The 16,548-nt window shown below is 39.6% G+C and overlaps 1 protein-coding gene across 1 annotated transcript in view; it reads left to right on the top strand.

The window, feature by feature from the left end:
• Positions 1-1,662: 1,662 nt before the first annotated feature.
• Positions 1,663-16,548, top strand: part of nav3 (neuron navigator 3) — a 241,299-nt gene continuing 226,413 nt past the window's right edge. The window contains exon 1 of the mRNA XM_057854376.1: positions 1,663-2,154. Coding sequence (XP_057710359.1) covers positions 1,960-2,154 — 195 coding nt within the window. The 5' untranslated portion in view covers positions 1,663-1,959. The remainder of the gene's footprint in view (positions 2,155-16,548) is intronic.

Raw genomic sequence — 16,548 nt, 5'->3', positions numbered from 1 at the left:
TAGAAACACTAAAAGAAATGAATTGAAAATATTTTGGTGGTCAGTAAATGTTACTTTTATTGAGCAAGTGCAGGGAAAAATATTTGGAATCACTCCATTTTGAGGAAAAAATATGGAATCATGAGAAACAAACAAAGAAATAACAATCAAAACACATCTTTAGTATTTAGTAGCACCACTTCTGGCTTTTATGTCAGCTTGCAGTCTCTGAGGCATGGACTTGATGAGTATTCTTCATCAATTTGGTGCCAACTCTTTGATTGCAGTTGCCAGATCATCCTTGCAGGTCGGACCCTTGCTGTGGACCTTTTTTTTTTTCAATTTCCACCACAGGTTTTCAATAGAGTTGAGATCTGGGCAATTCGCAGGCTATGACATTGACTGAATGAGTCTTTCTCCAAGGAATGCTTTAACAGTTTTAGCTCTGTGGCATGATGCATTGTCATCTTGGAAAATGACAAACATATTTTCAATTGAAGGGATAAGAAATCTGTCTAAAATTTCAATGTAAACTTGTGCATTTATTGAAGATTTAATCACAGCCATCTCCCCAGTGCCTTTGCCTGGCATGCAGCCCCATTTCACTGCTCAGCCTTCACCGTGTACAGACGCACTCTGAGCTCCTGAAGCACTCTCTTTTAACCGATAAGCGCTCAGGGCCAGCAAGCTCTACTCCCAGTATGGCTCCAAAGAATTTGAAACCTGGAGACTTGGATGAAATAAAATCCTCCATACAGAAGTTGGAGGTCTCCTTGACTGGCTTGATTCAAAACCAGAATCAAGAAATCGTCAGAGAGCTCCAGTTAATTCGCGCTGAAAACGAGAAACTCAAGCAGGCGGTCGAGGAGAGAGATGTTCGCATCAAGAGGCTGACGATCTCGACCAGTGCCGATGCGCAAATGAGCTCATCATTTCTGGATTACAACTGACGCCTAGCTCAGGGGACACAGTGGCGAAACTGGCAATTGCTAAGCTGAAAGAGTATGGAATATACATGGAACCGCTGGACATCCGTCGCTGCCTTCTGCTCCCATCTGGAGGGGAGAGGACCAGCGACGGTGCTCCCTGCTTAACCAGCGCCGCCACCTGAAAGGGTCGAAGATTTTTTTGAATGACAACTTGACTCGCCGAAATTGCAAGAAAAGCACGTCAACTCAAGAAAGCTGGGAAAATAGCCAACACCTGGGTCTCGGATTGCAGGATACGCCCTGATATTAATCGAACTGCTTGACTGGACGCTAAGTTACTCAACCCAGATTGTTGATTGTGTTATTTGACAGTTTTGATGTATGTTCCATGCCTGAATGTGCGTCTTTAGTTGTATGGGGGACGAGAAACTGATAAGCATATGCTTCATCCCGTCCGCCTTTGTCTTCTTCTTCGGTTCCTTCGGTCAAATCATATCACATTTTGTAATTGTGAATGATTGTCAATGATACCGATGATGATGACAATAAAATTCCATTCCATATCATTAAGGACTGCGGGAATTTTGATTCTTCAGGCAATCATCTTCGTAAATCTCACTGGAACGGCACCAAACAAAAGTTCCAGCATCATCACCTTGTCCAATGCAGATTTTTGACTCTTGACACCTTGTCTGATGCAGATTCTTGACAGGTGATGATGCTGGAACTTTTGTTTGGTGCTGTTCCAGTGAGACCATTGCCTGGTATTGTCTGCCACTGACGGCCATAGACGTTCAATCAAAACGTTCCCACTCCTAGAGGGATGTGTGCCCTACCATCAATCCCTCAGTCTGTCTGATAGCCGTGCTACACAGCAGGAGGTACGCGTATCCATCGAACGGTATGAATGTCTTAGATAAAGCGATGGCATAGCAAAGCGACAGGGGAAAGTGACAGATGGCGGCAGAGTGATGGAGGGGGAGGCAGGATTGTGTGTCACTAGGCTACAGTGTGTAGACTTTTCAGATTAGCGTGTATTGTTGCCTGTTGGATGCGTGTCAACGAGGCGCCGCCAACATGCACCAGACGTAGGAACATCTCACGGGAATTATTCGGTCGTTTTTATTTGGTCATGAAGTGGTTGTCATCTGTGCGCGCAGCCTTGTTAGGGGGCAGCCGAAGTGCCCCCGTCACACCGCTCGGTAGTCCCAACATGCCCTCGAAGGAAGACCTGAATGCCAAACAGGTAGGATGCAAACACAGATGTGGTTTGTTATTGAAGAGGGTTCCGTTTCTGTATCAATGTCTTGCAATCTGTTTTCTATGCACATTAGAGTCATGGGTGATCCAGATGTTTTTCTACTGTTCAAATCATTTAAAGTAATGGCCTAATTTGATTCACCCCAGATGCCTCGAAGAAATATTAACCAAAGGGTTTTCAAAACGAAAAAGCTCGGTTTTTCGGTTTTGTTGACCGTAGTCTTATTTGAAGAGTGAACACAATGAAATCAAGTGAAAATCAAGCTCATTCAAGCAAGAGCGTGCAAAATCCCGCAAAACCCCACGTTTGTTTTCCTTGGACCTGCCGCTTCCCTCTGCTGCACTATTGTGTGGAAAAGCGATCCAATTGTCCTCGCAAACGAGAGAGCTTTGGTATCATAACCACACACGGTTGAAAAAAAATATATAATCTGTGTGTTTTCAAGGTCTACTCAGGAAGGGAAGTATGGAGCAACTTTAGAGGACATTGCTTTTGTATGTAGTAGAACTAAGCTCTATTACTACGCCCTCTAATGACGACTACACTCACACATTGTAGAGCATAAAAATTACCTTAATACACTGTTGGCCAAAAGTATTGGCACTAGGGTTGTTCCGATCATGTTTTTTTGCTCCCGATCCGATCGTTTTAGTTTGAGTATCTGCCGATCCCGATATTTCCCGATCCGATTGCTTTTTTATGCTCCCGATTCAATTCCAATCATTCCCGATAATTTTTCCCAATCATATACATTTTGGCAATGCATTAAGGAAAAAAATGAATAAAACTCGGACGAATATGTACATTCAACATACAGTACATAAGTACTGTATTTGTTTATTATGACAATAAATCCTCAAGATGGCATTTACATTATTAACATTCTTTCTGTGAGAGGGATCCACGGATAGAAAGACTTGTGACTTTGTATATTGTGACTAAATATTGCCATCTAGTGTAATGAGCTTTCAGTAAATGATACCGTAGCCATCCCAAACGCATGATGGGAAGTGGAACCATGACTGTGCGTAGTGCTACCAATTGATATATTTGAAATTATCTAAAATTCAATTCAAGGTAAAAAAAGAAGATGATTATTAGAGATGTGCTGATCAATCGGCATCCCGATCGATCGGGTCCGATCACGTCATTTTCAAAGTATTGGAATCAGCAAAAAAATATTGGCCATGCCTTTTTTAAATATATGTATATACATATATATATATATATATATATATTTTTTTTTATTAAACCGTTTTCTAATTGTATTTAATGTTACAGACATAATATGTTACACTCTTCCAGAGTCTTTAGTTTAGGCATAAGGTAGGGTTATCAAATTTATCCCAATAACGGCAGTAATTAATTTTTTAAAATATGTATCACGTTAAAATATTTAACGTAATTAATGCATGCGCTGCACGACCCACTCATGCATTGTCGCACTCAATCTGTAATGGCGCCATTTTACCTATATAGAGAGATAAAAGGCAGCGTAAAATGGGTAGAGTGAATTTTGGCAGCCTTTGGAGCCTTTTTTTAATTGGCTAAAACCTTACAATCCCTCTCCCTACTATTAGAAATATCATGGGAAGCAATGTGGGGAAGCAAGGTAGCGATTGATCTTTTTCTTGACACCTTATGTTATTTCCCAACGCAGAGAAGCAGGGGTCACATTAACCGAATATTTTCCATCGTTGACCGTTTTTTTAAAACGGTGACGGAAAAAACTGAAGTCCGTCCGTCATTTTGACAGGTTGCAATTCACACCCCAGACCACAGGTTGGCGAGTGAGCATATTAATTAGCTATTGTCTCTCTTAATGCATGACGTCGTTGGCTATTCTGTCAGAATATTGTAGCGTCACCGGGGTCTGGCGGCGGCACCGTGATTGACACATCAACGCGAGGTTCTTATTGGTGCACCTGGTGTGCCAGCGCGTCATCCAATTGGTGGACTAGATTGCCCCCTGTGTATAGACTCCAATCACATGACGTCACAACTCCGCCCCCCTGACTGGAGCCGCCATATTGTCCGTCAGCTCGTCGTGTTTACACATTACCGCTACGTACATGCCTCCTATTACGGTGTGTTTTTCTGCCCGTTAACATTAATAATCAAAATGGTGAAGGCGTGTGTGGCGGTTGGTTGCAGTAACAGAGAAGATAGACTGAGAGACTTGAAGTTCTACCGTATTCTGAGAGACCCGAAGAGAAGAGCGAGATGGACTGCTGTAATTCGACAAGAAATCTGGGCACCAAACGATCACCACAGACTATGTAGTAGTCATTTTATATCTGGTAAGATGCATTTAATATATATTTAGAAGATTTTGGGCTGACAACCACAATTAAGATCATTGTGTGACGTTGGTGATTGGGGTCTATATAGTTGCCTCTTTTTCTTTGGGGGTGGAGTTGTTGTTTTGTTGGTGTTGTTGGCGGTAAGCAGAGTAAAAAGAGAGAGAATAATACCACTACTTCCGTGTCTAATTTTTCGCCGCCAAGCAAGCGTTACAATATTAATTAAAAATGAATGAAAACTAAGTACTATTGAATATGTCATCATTATCATTTTAAAGATTTAAGTGACGGGTAAAAATAGATTATGACCGGATTTTTATGACCCTGTCAGTCAAAATGACAGACAACGAAAATGTCTAGCGCAACCTCTGCAGAGAAGATATATCAATTGGTAGCACTACACACAGTCATGGTTCCACTTCCCGTCATGCATTTGGGCATGCCTACAGTATCATTTACTGAAAGCTCAACAAATACAATATTTAGTCACAATATACAAAGTCACATTTATCCTTTAAGAATTACAAGTCTTTCTATCCATGGATCCCTCTCACAGAAAGAATGTTAATAATGTAAATGCCATCTTGAGGATTTATTGTCATAATAAACAAATACAGTACTTATGTACTGTATGTTGAATGTATATATTCGTCCGAGTTTTATTCATTTGTTTCTTAATACATTGCCAAAATGTATATGATCGGGAAAAATTATCAGGAATGATTGGAATTGAATCGGGAGCAAAAAAAAAGCAATCGGATGGGGAAATATCGGGATCGGCAGATACTTAAACTAAAACGATCGGGATCGGATCGGGAGCAAAAAAACATGATCGGAACAATCCTACTTAGCACCATTCTGGAAATGATGGTAAGGCGATAAACTCTCGCAACCTGACAGATGACCCCTCTTGTTAACATCAGCGAATGTACTGAAATGTGTCTACGCAGCATTATTGTGGGGAATGGAAAGTATTGATGTCAGATTGTTGAGAATCGGAATCTTCTGCTGGAAGCCTTCGAACAAACTACCACGTTCTTGAGCTTTTGTGAAGTTCCAGGGAAAGACTTTGACTGGCCTAAGAGTCGGTGTTTTCATTAGCATTCAGCTGCGTACGGTAACTTCTCGGACAGATCCCGTTTCGAGAAACTTGCCATGAATAACTTTCAGGACACCCTTTATTTTGAGAAATATGACATAATTAAAGAAGCTACTCTCCGGTTTATATTCAGAAGTGTAACTCATTCCTATAGCATAATTGCTCCAGTGTGTTGTACTACAAATAAGCTGACATATCTCGTTACAGCTTGAGATAAACGTGTTTAAAAATCTACCCGCGTGGAAGGCTGCTTGTCTAATTTAGAACAGAGGCAATACTGCAGTGTAAACTGACACTTTTCAATGAGAATGAACAGTTTGTGTAATGGCCGGGGTGCTTTTTCGGGCAGCACGTATACGACTCGAGCCGGTTAGCTGCCCTCAGATGCAGTCAACCGATGCAGCGGGGCGATTACATCCTCATCTAGAATTTTGTGTGTGTGCAGATAATAGACCCCGTGTAAAATGGAGTCACTTAATATTTGCGGCAGGAACGTCTGACTTGATGATTGATGAGTGGGTTGCGGCCCAATGTTCTGCCTTTGCTCTAAAATTGCAGTTCCCAGACCTGTATGTGAAGGCTTTGCGTCTTTAATATCAATAAACCGCATAAAACAGATGGAAACTAATTGAAACCATTCAGATGAAAGTTCTATTGTTGTTCAAAGAAAATTAAACACTCGGAATTGGAAGGAGGAGAAAGTGGAGAAAGGGGAAGTGAGGAAACAACAGTTCAACCTTGAGTCGTGCCTTTGATTTTTGTTATCAGGACACTTGCAGATAAGAAAGAAAGTTCTCCCTACAGCTGTGTGGGGAAACTTTTGTGTTTTATCAAAAAGGGAAATTGTGCCACCAATCGCTTGCCTCTGTCAGCCTTTTTTCACTCTCAGCCGTCATCCCATCAATTTATAATGACTTGCTTTTATGGCGAGAATAATGACATGGCCAGAGGTGTTCATGTCAGGATGTCGTTTTTGCACTAATTTTGGGGAAACAATAACCATAGAGAAGTGAAATACAACTTTTACGAGACTGTATTTTTATGTGTTGGGTTGGAATTATATCAAAAACATTTTGCCCATACGGTGGTATGAAAATGTATCTGAACCTTTTGAAATTTCTCACATTTCTGCATAAAATCACCATAAAATGTGATCTTTGTCAAAATCACACTGATGAAAAAACAGTGTCTGCTTTAACTAAAACCACCCAAACACTTAAAGGTTTTCATATTTTAATGAGGATTGTATGCAAGCAATGACAGAAGGGGGAAAAATAAGTAAGTGAACCATCACATTTAATATTTTGTGCCCCCCCCCCCCCCCACACACACACACACACACAACTTTGGCAGCAATAACTTCAACCAGACACTGCCTGTAACTGCAGATCAATCTGCCACATCGATCAGGACTAATCTTGGCCCATTCTTCATGACAAAATTGGTGTACTTCTTTCAGATTCGTGGGATGTCTGCCATGAATCGCTGTCTTTAGGTCATGCCACAGCATCTCAATGAGGTTTGTACGGACTAAAACACCTTGTTCAATTTAGCTGTTGACCCAGAGCGAGGTGACAGAGGCAGGACACAAGGAGGCAGGAGGCAGAGAGTAGACTTTACCAACTGCAGTTTGGGGAGAGGTCTGAGATCGGGCAACGTGACTAAGAGCGTCTCATCGAAGTCTCTCTCAGAGCTCCCCGCGCTGCTGACTTTTATTGAGGGCTTGTTGCTGGGCAGAATATAGTTACAACACTGTTGTCCAATGTGATAGTTTCGATCGGGCAAGTTCCTTATTCTAGTCATTGATTAAATTAACAGTCACACTCGTTGATTAAATTAACAGTCACACTCTTGAGCGAGCAAGATAACTTTGTTTTGAACACACATTTGCACTCGAAGTGGCTTGGTGGAAAAGTACTGAGAGGTGTGATGAGTCAACATATGTGTGTGTATCTATTTATCAGCAGAATATGAGCAATTGCCGGTAATAAAAATGTAAGCACATGATTATGGGCTAAAACTGTATTCTTCATAATAGCTTGGGAGAGCCCGTATAATAGCTGTGGGGGAGCAAACTTGTATAACCCTCAGAGTATAATGGTCATACAATCAAGCATATCTTACAGGTTCAAGTCTGGACTTTGACTTGGCCACTCCAGAACATGTATTTTGTTCTTCTGAAACCATTCTGAAGTTGATTTTCTTCTGTGTTTTGGATCATGGTCTTGCTGCAGCATCCATCCTCTTTTTTCAGCTTCAACTGTCTGACAGACGGCCTGAGGTTTTCCTGAAAAACATCCTGATAAACTTTTGAATTCATTCTTCCATTAATGATTGCAAGTTGTCCAGGCCCAGAGGCAGCAAAACAGCCCCAAATCATGATGCTCCCTCCACCGTGCTTAACGATGGGGATGAGGTGTTGGTGTTGATAAGCTGTTCCATTTTTCCTCTACACATGACATTGTTTGTTACCCTCAAACAATTCAACTTTGGTTTCATCAGTCAAAAAAATATTTTGCCAAAACTTCTGTGGAGTGTCCAAAGTGTCTTTTCGCGAACATTAAATGAGCAGCAACGTGCTTTTTTTAGACAGCTGTGGAGTCCTCCCATGAACACCATTCCTGGCCATAGTTTCACATATAGTTGATGTGTGCACAGAGATATTGGACTGTGCAAGTGATTTCTGTAAGTCTTTAGCAGACACTCTAGGGTTCTTTTTTACGTCTCTGGGTATTCTGTGCTGAACTTTTCGCGTCATCTTTGGTGGACAGCCACTCCTTGGGAGAAAAGCAACAGTGCCAAACTTTCTCCATTTGTAGACAGCCTCTCTGACTGTTGCTTGATGAACATCCTGACTTTGAGAGATGGTTTTGTATCCTTTCCCAGCTTTATACAAATCAACAATCCTTGATCACAGGTCTTTAGACAGATCTTTTGACCGAGCCATGATCCACATCAGACAATGCTTTTCATGAAGACATTTCTTACCAGGTGTGTGTTTTATAGTGGGCAGGGCAGCTTTAAACCACTCATCAGTCATTGGGCACACACCTGACTTAAAATGTTTGGTAAAAATTAGTTTCAATTGCTCTTTAAGTCTACTTAAGCAAAGGGATCCATTACTTATTTTACCCTTTCTGTCATTGTTTGCATGCTATCCTCATTAAAATATGAAAACCTATAAATGTTTGGGTGGTTTTATGAAAGCAGATACTGTTTTTTCATCTGTGTGATTTTGACAAAGATCACATTTGATGATTTTATGCAGAAATGTGAAAAATTCCAAAAGGTTCAGATACTTTTACATACCACTGTATATATATGTATATACAGTATGTATAGGCATACTGGTGTGTATACGTATATAGCCGACATATTGCTTTGACAAGTGTGCTTTGTCTCTCTGTGGCCGTTTTTCTTCTCACTTCTTTTTCATTAGCGTTGGCAGGACTCTGTGTGCGCGTGCCAAGTGTAGGAACACTCCTCGCAGCTGCTGATTGCTCGCTCAGCCTCCTCTCAGTGCCTATCAGCGCGGCTTCCTCTGCGCCATTCATTGACACCCACAATGCGATATGGCCGGCTACCTGTTGTCACTTCATTTGCCGATGAATAATGCATGTCGCTCAAAGGCTATTTGGTTCTAATCCAAACTAGTTTGAATGACCGGCGGCACTTGCTGCTTCTCATTGGCAAAACCAGGTAGAGTTAAAAGCATGCTGCTGTTCATTTTTATATTATTCACAGATAAGTTTTTCCTTATCCCCACTTGTCTTCATTAGTCCAAACACTGACCTCAGTATGTTCTCCCATCTTACCCAAAAGCGAAAGAAGTACCACTTCCAAATGTCATCAAAAGGTGGAAAACTGCAAATTCCATCTTCTGTGCACGCTCAAAAGAGGAAAGAGTGACACGCATTGTTATTTTTGGAATTGCCGGAGCCTAAAAAATCATTTCAGCCGTGTGCTAATATCACACTGTGTTCCTGTGAAATTGTGTGAGAGAGCGTCGGCACCCGCACTTGACCAGCATTAGAGAGACTGTGCAAATGAGAGAACTTTATGCCGTTCCACACTTCAGCGTCTTAATGCTGAATCATATCTCGCTCCTCCACATTCCCTCCTTTGCTTGCTTTAATTTGCTTCTTACCTTGAAAAAGTTTTTACCTCTTTTTAAACTTTTTTTTAACCTGAAACTACCTCAAACCCAGCTTCAACTGGCCTTTGAGTGCTGGAAAATATTTCTTATTTTAGATGAATATATTCAAATTAAAGTCCGTTTCTCAAGGGCATAAGTTTGGTCTCAACATTGGGAGGGACTGTATAACAGCATGTACACTTTTTGCTGGGGACGGGACATTAATAAGACCAAACAGATTGGGAGAACGGAGCGGGGTCGAGGCTACATTTCTCACGAATATGAACCTAATTAATTGATAGGCTAAATAATCGATGCAAAATAAATCTGTATTAACTTATACTAATTTTCATGTGTATTGGTCAGGTGATACAGCGTTAGATTCAAAGCTTTGTTTCCAAAAACTACTAAAACATTTTCTAGAATAAATGTCTGGATTTTATTTGCAAATTTAAATTGCAAAATTTGAACATCAATTATTTTAACATACTGTGGTATGTAAAAAGTATCTGAACATTTTTGGAATTTCTCAAATTTCTGCATAAAATCCCCATCAAATGTGATCTGAGCTTTGTCAAAATCACACAGATGAGAAAAAAGTGTCAGTACCACAGCATCGCAATGGGGTTCAAGTTTGGATTTTGACTTGGCCACTCCAGAATGTGTATTTTGTTTTTCTGAAACCAGTCTGAAGTTGGTTTACTTCTGTGTTTTGGATCATTGTCTTGTTGCAGTATCCATCCTCTTTTTAGCTTCAACTGTCTGACAGACGGCCTCAGCTTTTCCTGCAAAACATCCTAATAAACTTTTGAATGAATTCTTTCATTAATGATTGTAAGTTGTCCAGGCCCTGAGGTAGCGAAACAGCCCCAGATCATGCTGCTCCCCCCACTATGCTTCATGGTGGGGATGAAGTGTTGATGTTGGTGAGCTGTTCCATTTTTTATCCACACAAGACATTATGTGTTACTCCGGTAACACTTTATAATAACTATCCGTTTTACTAGTTAATAGATAATTAGTAAACTGTTGATAAATGATTTATTGTTGATTTGTGAAGTATTTGTATATATAGTTGACCCCATTCTAAATACCCATGCAAGTTGATGGATCTTAAGAAAACTATATACACTTTATGTTGAAGGTCATAAGTTTTATCGGTTAACTATACAAAGAAAAGTACAAATATTTGATGGTTCTATGGCAGATTTTCATAAATGTGCAACATCAGCGCTGCCTGCAAAATGCCTTATTAAAATGCCTTTTCTTTTGAAGTAAATGGCATTTCTTAACCTGAAAAGATAGAAATGCCAAACGTTACACACAAAAACTATGGTCAAATATTTCAATTTAAATTTACGAATAAAATCTAGACATTTATTCTGGAAGTTTTCAAAATGTTTCCTTAGTAATTTTTGAAAACAAAGGTTTAAATTGAACGGTGTATCACCTGAACCAATACACATTAAAGTTAGTATAAGTAAATACAGATTTATTTTGTATTGATCATTTAGCCTTTCAGTTAATTACGATTTGTGAGAAATGTAGCACTGACCCACGTTCACCCAATTTGTTTGGTCTTTTTAATGTCCCGTTCCCAGCAAAACTGGAAAAAGCAGGTGATGCTGTTATATCGTCCCGCCCAATGTTGAGACCAAACCTACGCCTTTGACTTGCGGACACAAAATTACTAGGGCTGTCAAAATTATCGCGTTAACGGGTGGTAATTAATTTTTTAAATTGATCACGTTAAAATATTTGACGCATTTAAAGCACATGCCCCGCTCAAACAGATTAAAATGACAGCACAGTGTAATGTCCACTTGTTACTAGTGTTTTTGGTGTTTTGTCGCCCTCTGCTGGCGCTTAGGTGCGACTGATTTTATGGGTTTCAGCACCATGAATTGTGTAATTATTGACATCAACAATGGTGAGCTACTAGTTTATGTTTTGATTGAAAATTTTACAAATTTTATTAAAACAAAAACATTAAGAGGGGTTTTAATATAACATTTCTATACCTTGTACTAACATTTTTCTTTTAAGAACTACAAGTCTTTCTATCCATGGATCGCTTTAACAGAATGTTAATAATGTTAATGCCATCTTGTTGATTTATTGTTATACTAAACAAATACAGTACTAATGTACCGTTTGTTGAATGTACGTTTTTATCCGTCATGTGTCTTATCTTTCCATTCCAACAATAATTTACTGAAAAATGTGGCATATTTTAAAGATGGTTTGAATTGCGATTAATAACGATTAATTAATTTTTAAGCTGTGATTAACTCGATTAAAAATTTAAATCGTTTGACAGCCCTAAAAATTACCTATATAACTGAACTAACTATATAATGCAAATAAGGTTGCTTAAAAGTTGGTGGGGACAGTTTGAGCATGGGGAAAAGTTGGTAGTGTTATGTCCCTACCGTCCCTATGCAAACCTATGCCCTTGGCGTTTCTGTATGTTCGGTTGTTTATTCAAGCCATCACTTTTGCATTTTACTGTATAAACTCAAGCTAAATCCGCTGAAATACATCCCCAGATGTAAGAAACCAGAATTAAAGTTTAAGTTACAGTAGTGGTGTGTAATTATCGCTGTCAGCTAAAAAATGAAATACAAAAATGTACATCAGAAGAAGAGTTGGAAGAAAAAAAAAAAAGAAGAGGGGAGGAGTACATCAGTCACAGCCGGGTTTGGAATGCGAAACTTTCTCATGCTGGGTTACTTAACCCGCTCACCATTATTTAAACTGGGCACGCTCGAGGCTGGCCAGGATAAACAGCAAAACACAGAGCAGCATAATCAGAATCATATACAAGGCGGCCAACTGCTTATTATGCGACAATTAAAATGGAGTGCGTCACTTGGAGCCAAATAACAAGAAAAATTCTTTTTAAAGACTTGGGTTTCACTCATTGCCTGCCATTGACGGTGATAGACGTCTGATCCATTTTCATTTGTGGCTATTGCAGTCAGTGGCATGGGAAATGGGGTGCTGAAGGTGCTGCAGCACTAGCCTGGTACACCAGACTCACCGCTGTTCCAGCTATTGAGTCTGGCCACCATTCAGCAGATAAAATTTCCAGGGCGGAGCAAGCCACAGCAAACAGACAGCAGAGTGGACCAATCAGCGACGGGGGGGACGTAACGTTAGTAAAGCGACGAGGGACCTCCGCGCAGAAGTAAACATACGAGGAGAGCGGAGTTTATTCAACATGGCTAGCGCGAGACAGACTGTTGTTAATGACTTGTGTCGATGTGTTTTTCATAAGGGCTGCAAGAGCAGAAACTGCTTTTTCAGCCTTGTCTGTGTTTTTCGCCATATATATTTAATCATCAAAGATAAAGATGTTATTGTTTCAATATGTTTTATTTATTTTTGACGGAAAAAAAAAAAGAATCTACCAAAACACTTTTTTTCTCCACAACACCAGGGTGTGCTGCAGTTGCCTGGCACGCCCAGACTGTTCTCCCTGTATTTTTCAAACACTGTGAGACTAGTCTGGGACCCAGCCCATTACCGGGCTCTCGTGCAAGGACAAAATCACCCGTCCAATCAGATTCGTTTATTTGCGTGACATGATCTTGAGGAGCAACGTCACTCTTCCGCGTCGGAAGTCGTCTCCACAACAACACAAATGGCGAACAGGAGAGCCGAGAATATGTTCCAATCCACGGTCAAATCAGTTTTAAATTACTAAAAACTAGGGCTGTCAAAATTATCGCGTTAACGGGCGGTAATTTTTAAAATTAATCACGTTTAAATATTTGACGCATTTAACGCACATGCCTCGCTCAAACAGATTAAAATGACAGCACAGTTTAAGGTTCGCTTGTTAGTTGTTTTTTTGGTGTTTGGCGCCCTCTGCTGGCGCTTGGATCCAACTGATTTTATGTGTTACACCATGAGTGAGTATGGTGTAATTATTGACATGAACAATGGCGAGCTACTAGTTTGTTTTTTGATTGAAAATTTTACAAATTTTAATAAAACGAAAACATTAAGAGGGGTTTTATTATGAAATTTCTATAACTTGTACTAACATTTATCTTTTGAGAACTACAGGTTTTTCTATCCATGGATCGCTTTAAGAGAATGTTAATAATGTTAATGCCATCTTGTTGATTTATTGTTATAATAAACAAATACAGTACTTATGTACCGTATGTTGAATGTATATATCCGTCTTGTGTCTTATCTTTCCATTCCAACAATAATTTACAGAAAAATATGGCATATTTTATAGATGGTTTGAATTACGATTAATTAATTTTTAAGCTGTAATTAACTCGATTAAATTTTTAATCGTTTGACAGCCCTAATTATTACCGTACATATTGTCAGTTTACGGTAATGTTTTGAACTACCAATGTGCTATGCTTGTGCTGTGTTTCACCAGTCAGTAAAATGACATTTCTGTATCTGTACACGAGCTGTTTTCTTGTATTTTTCTTTTTATTGGTGCTAAAATTAGGGTCCGCGTTATACACGGGTACAATAATTTCCCCTAGATTTTACAAGTAAATTTGGGGTACGCGTTATACACGGGTGCGCCTTATATTCGGGATTTACGGTCGTTGTAGTACTTAAACTATCCATGTGTGTACTGCCATTGTGCAGGCCGTGAGCATGACAAATTTCGACCGATCATCAGCACCCCCTGCTGTGAGTGACTTCCAGCGCCCCTGATTACAGTATGTAACAAGTGGATGACGAATTGAAGAAAACAATAGTGATGTGGGTGATTTTCTCTTCGTTTTAGATGAGGGCAGTTCAGTGATGTTCAAGCTATAAATGGATTAGTCTCAACTGGATGATTTTTGGACATTAATATCGGCGCATTGTGCTGAAGAAAAAGCATTCATCAGATACGTCATTCATCTTGCAGCATGTCTAGCTGTGATTATTCTCTTCATTCATTGTCGCTAAAGGCCTAAACCATTTATTTCTAATCTAGTAGTGAGGAGTGTGCGTGTGGGCTAATAAGCCCAAAACAAATTAGGGAGTCGTTCAAATGCCTTGCCGCATTCACCCCCTTTCCCTCCACCCTCCATTCCATTCCCCTTCATTTGCATTTTTAGCACATGCAAACACAAATATGCCGTTGTTTGTTCTCCGGCTCGTAGCGACGTAATTACCGCTGACTGAGCGGGAATGAGGCAAGCGACCTTTTCCGTCAGGGAGATGACTCGTTTTTCTGTTATCTCGTTTGAAATACATCAGTCTCACGGAAGCAGAAAGATCTTTATGAGCGCAAGGGGAGCGTCCGACCCCGAATTCCTGGCTTGGAATTCATTCTCCGGTGGGAAGAATTCAGCAAAAACTTGATAGCATCAGTTCGGAACGTCTCAAACTGGGAGGTCAAACGATCAGTCGGTGACCAGCTTCCCTTTGGGATCAATAGTACTTTGGACAACATTCAAAACCAATGAGTTTGAAACATGAGCACTGCCAACAAATAGTCTTGCAACATTTGTGGATTGACAACACAGCAACTCCCTGTTAGAATTAGAATTTTATTGCCGTCTATGTGTTTTTTTTGTTTTTTTTTTTTTTGTGAAAGATCGTTTTTCAGTGCTGTTAATGGTAAAGGACGTCCAATTCATTTGAACTGGAGGTTCAATGGCAATCAATGAGTTAAATTACATGTATTTTTATACATACAATTACAAGAAAAAGTATGTGAACCGTTTAGAACAGACATGTCCAAAGTCGGGCCTGGGGGCCAAATGCGGCCCGTGGTCAAATTTCATCTGGCCCCCGGCCTCTGTCATAAGATCAATAACGTCTGGCCCGCACACACTTAATAAATTGGTCAGCAGTACTGCAACCAGCATCTGAAGTAGCTTACACACGAAATGCTGCTCCTCATTTACCCGCTAAAAGGCAGCAGCACTTTAACCCTTTATTGCCAAATGTATCACATTTGATACACCTAAAGTTTCATGATTTTGAGACTAATTTAGAATTTTGACATTCCTTTTTGAAAAAAAAAGATGGATGCAAGTCAACACATGCATCTGCAGGTTCCATGAGAAAAAAACATGATTTGGCAGGGTTATAGATATTAGATCGCACATATTCATTTTGACTTTTCTTTTTACAAATTTGAAAAATACGTTTCATTAGGACCTTATTTTTCAAATTTTGGGATTCTCTGATAATTCATGTTGCAAGTATTTAAGGGCTAAGCAACATTACTCCGTGTGACCCATTACTTCCATTTTCTTAAATGGCGACAATCAACAAAAAAAAGAAAGTTGACTGTGACGGCCGACGCTCCAAGGTTGGTGGAAATTAGAGATGTGCCGATCGATCGGGTCCGATCACGTCATTTTTAAAGTATCGGAATCGGCAAAAAATATCGGCCATGCCTTTTTTAAATATATATATATATATATATATATATATATATATATATATATATATATATATATATATATATATATTTTAAATTAAATCGTTTTCTAATTCTATTTAACGTTACAAACAATATGTTACACTCATCCAGAGTCTTTAGTTTAGGCTTAAGGTAGGGTTATCAAATTTATCCCGATAACGGCAGTAATTAATTTTTTAAAAGATGTATCACATTAAAATATATAACGCAATTAATGCATGCGCTGCATGACCCACACACGCATTGTCGCGCTCAATCTGTAATGGCGCCGTTTTACCTATATAGAGAGATAAAAGGCAGTGTAAAATGAGTAGAGTGAATTTTGACAGCCTTTGGAGCCTTTTTTTAATTGGTAAAAGCCTTACAATCCCTCTCCCTACGATTAGAAATATCATGGGAAGCAATGTGGGGAAGCATGGCTACATTATCATTT

The sequence above is a fragment of the Corythoichthys intestinalis genome, chromosome 13, assembly GCF_030265065.1.
Source record: "Corythoichthys intestinalis isolate RoL2023-P3 chromosome 13, ASM3026506v1, whole genome shotgun sequence".
Taxonomy (NCBI): Eukaryota; Metazoa; Chordata; class Actinopteri; order Syngnathiformes; family Syngnathidae; genus Corythoichthys; species Corythoichthys intestinalis.
Note: the sequence above shows the minus strand (reverse complement) of the source record. Positions and strands in the feature narration are given on the sequence as shown.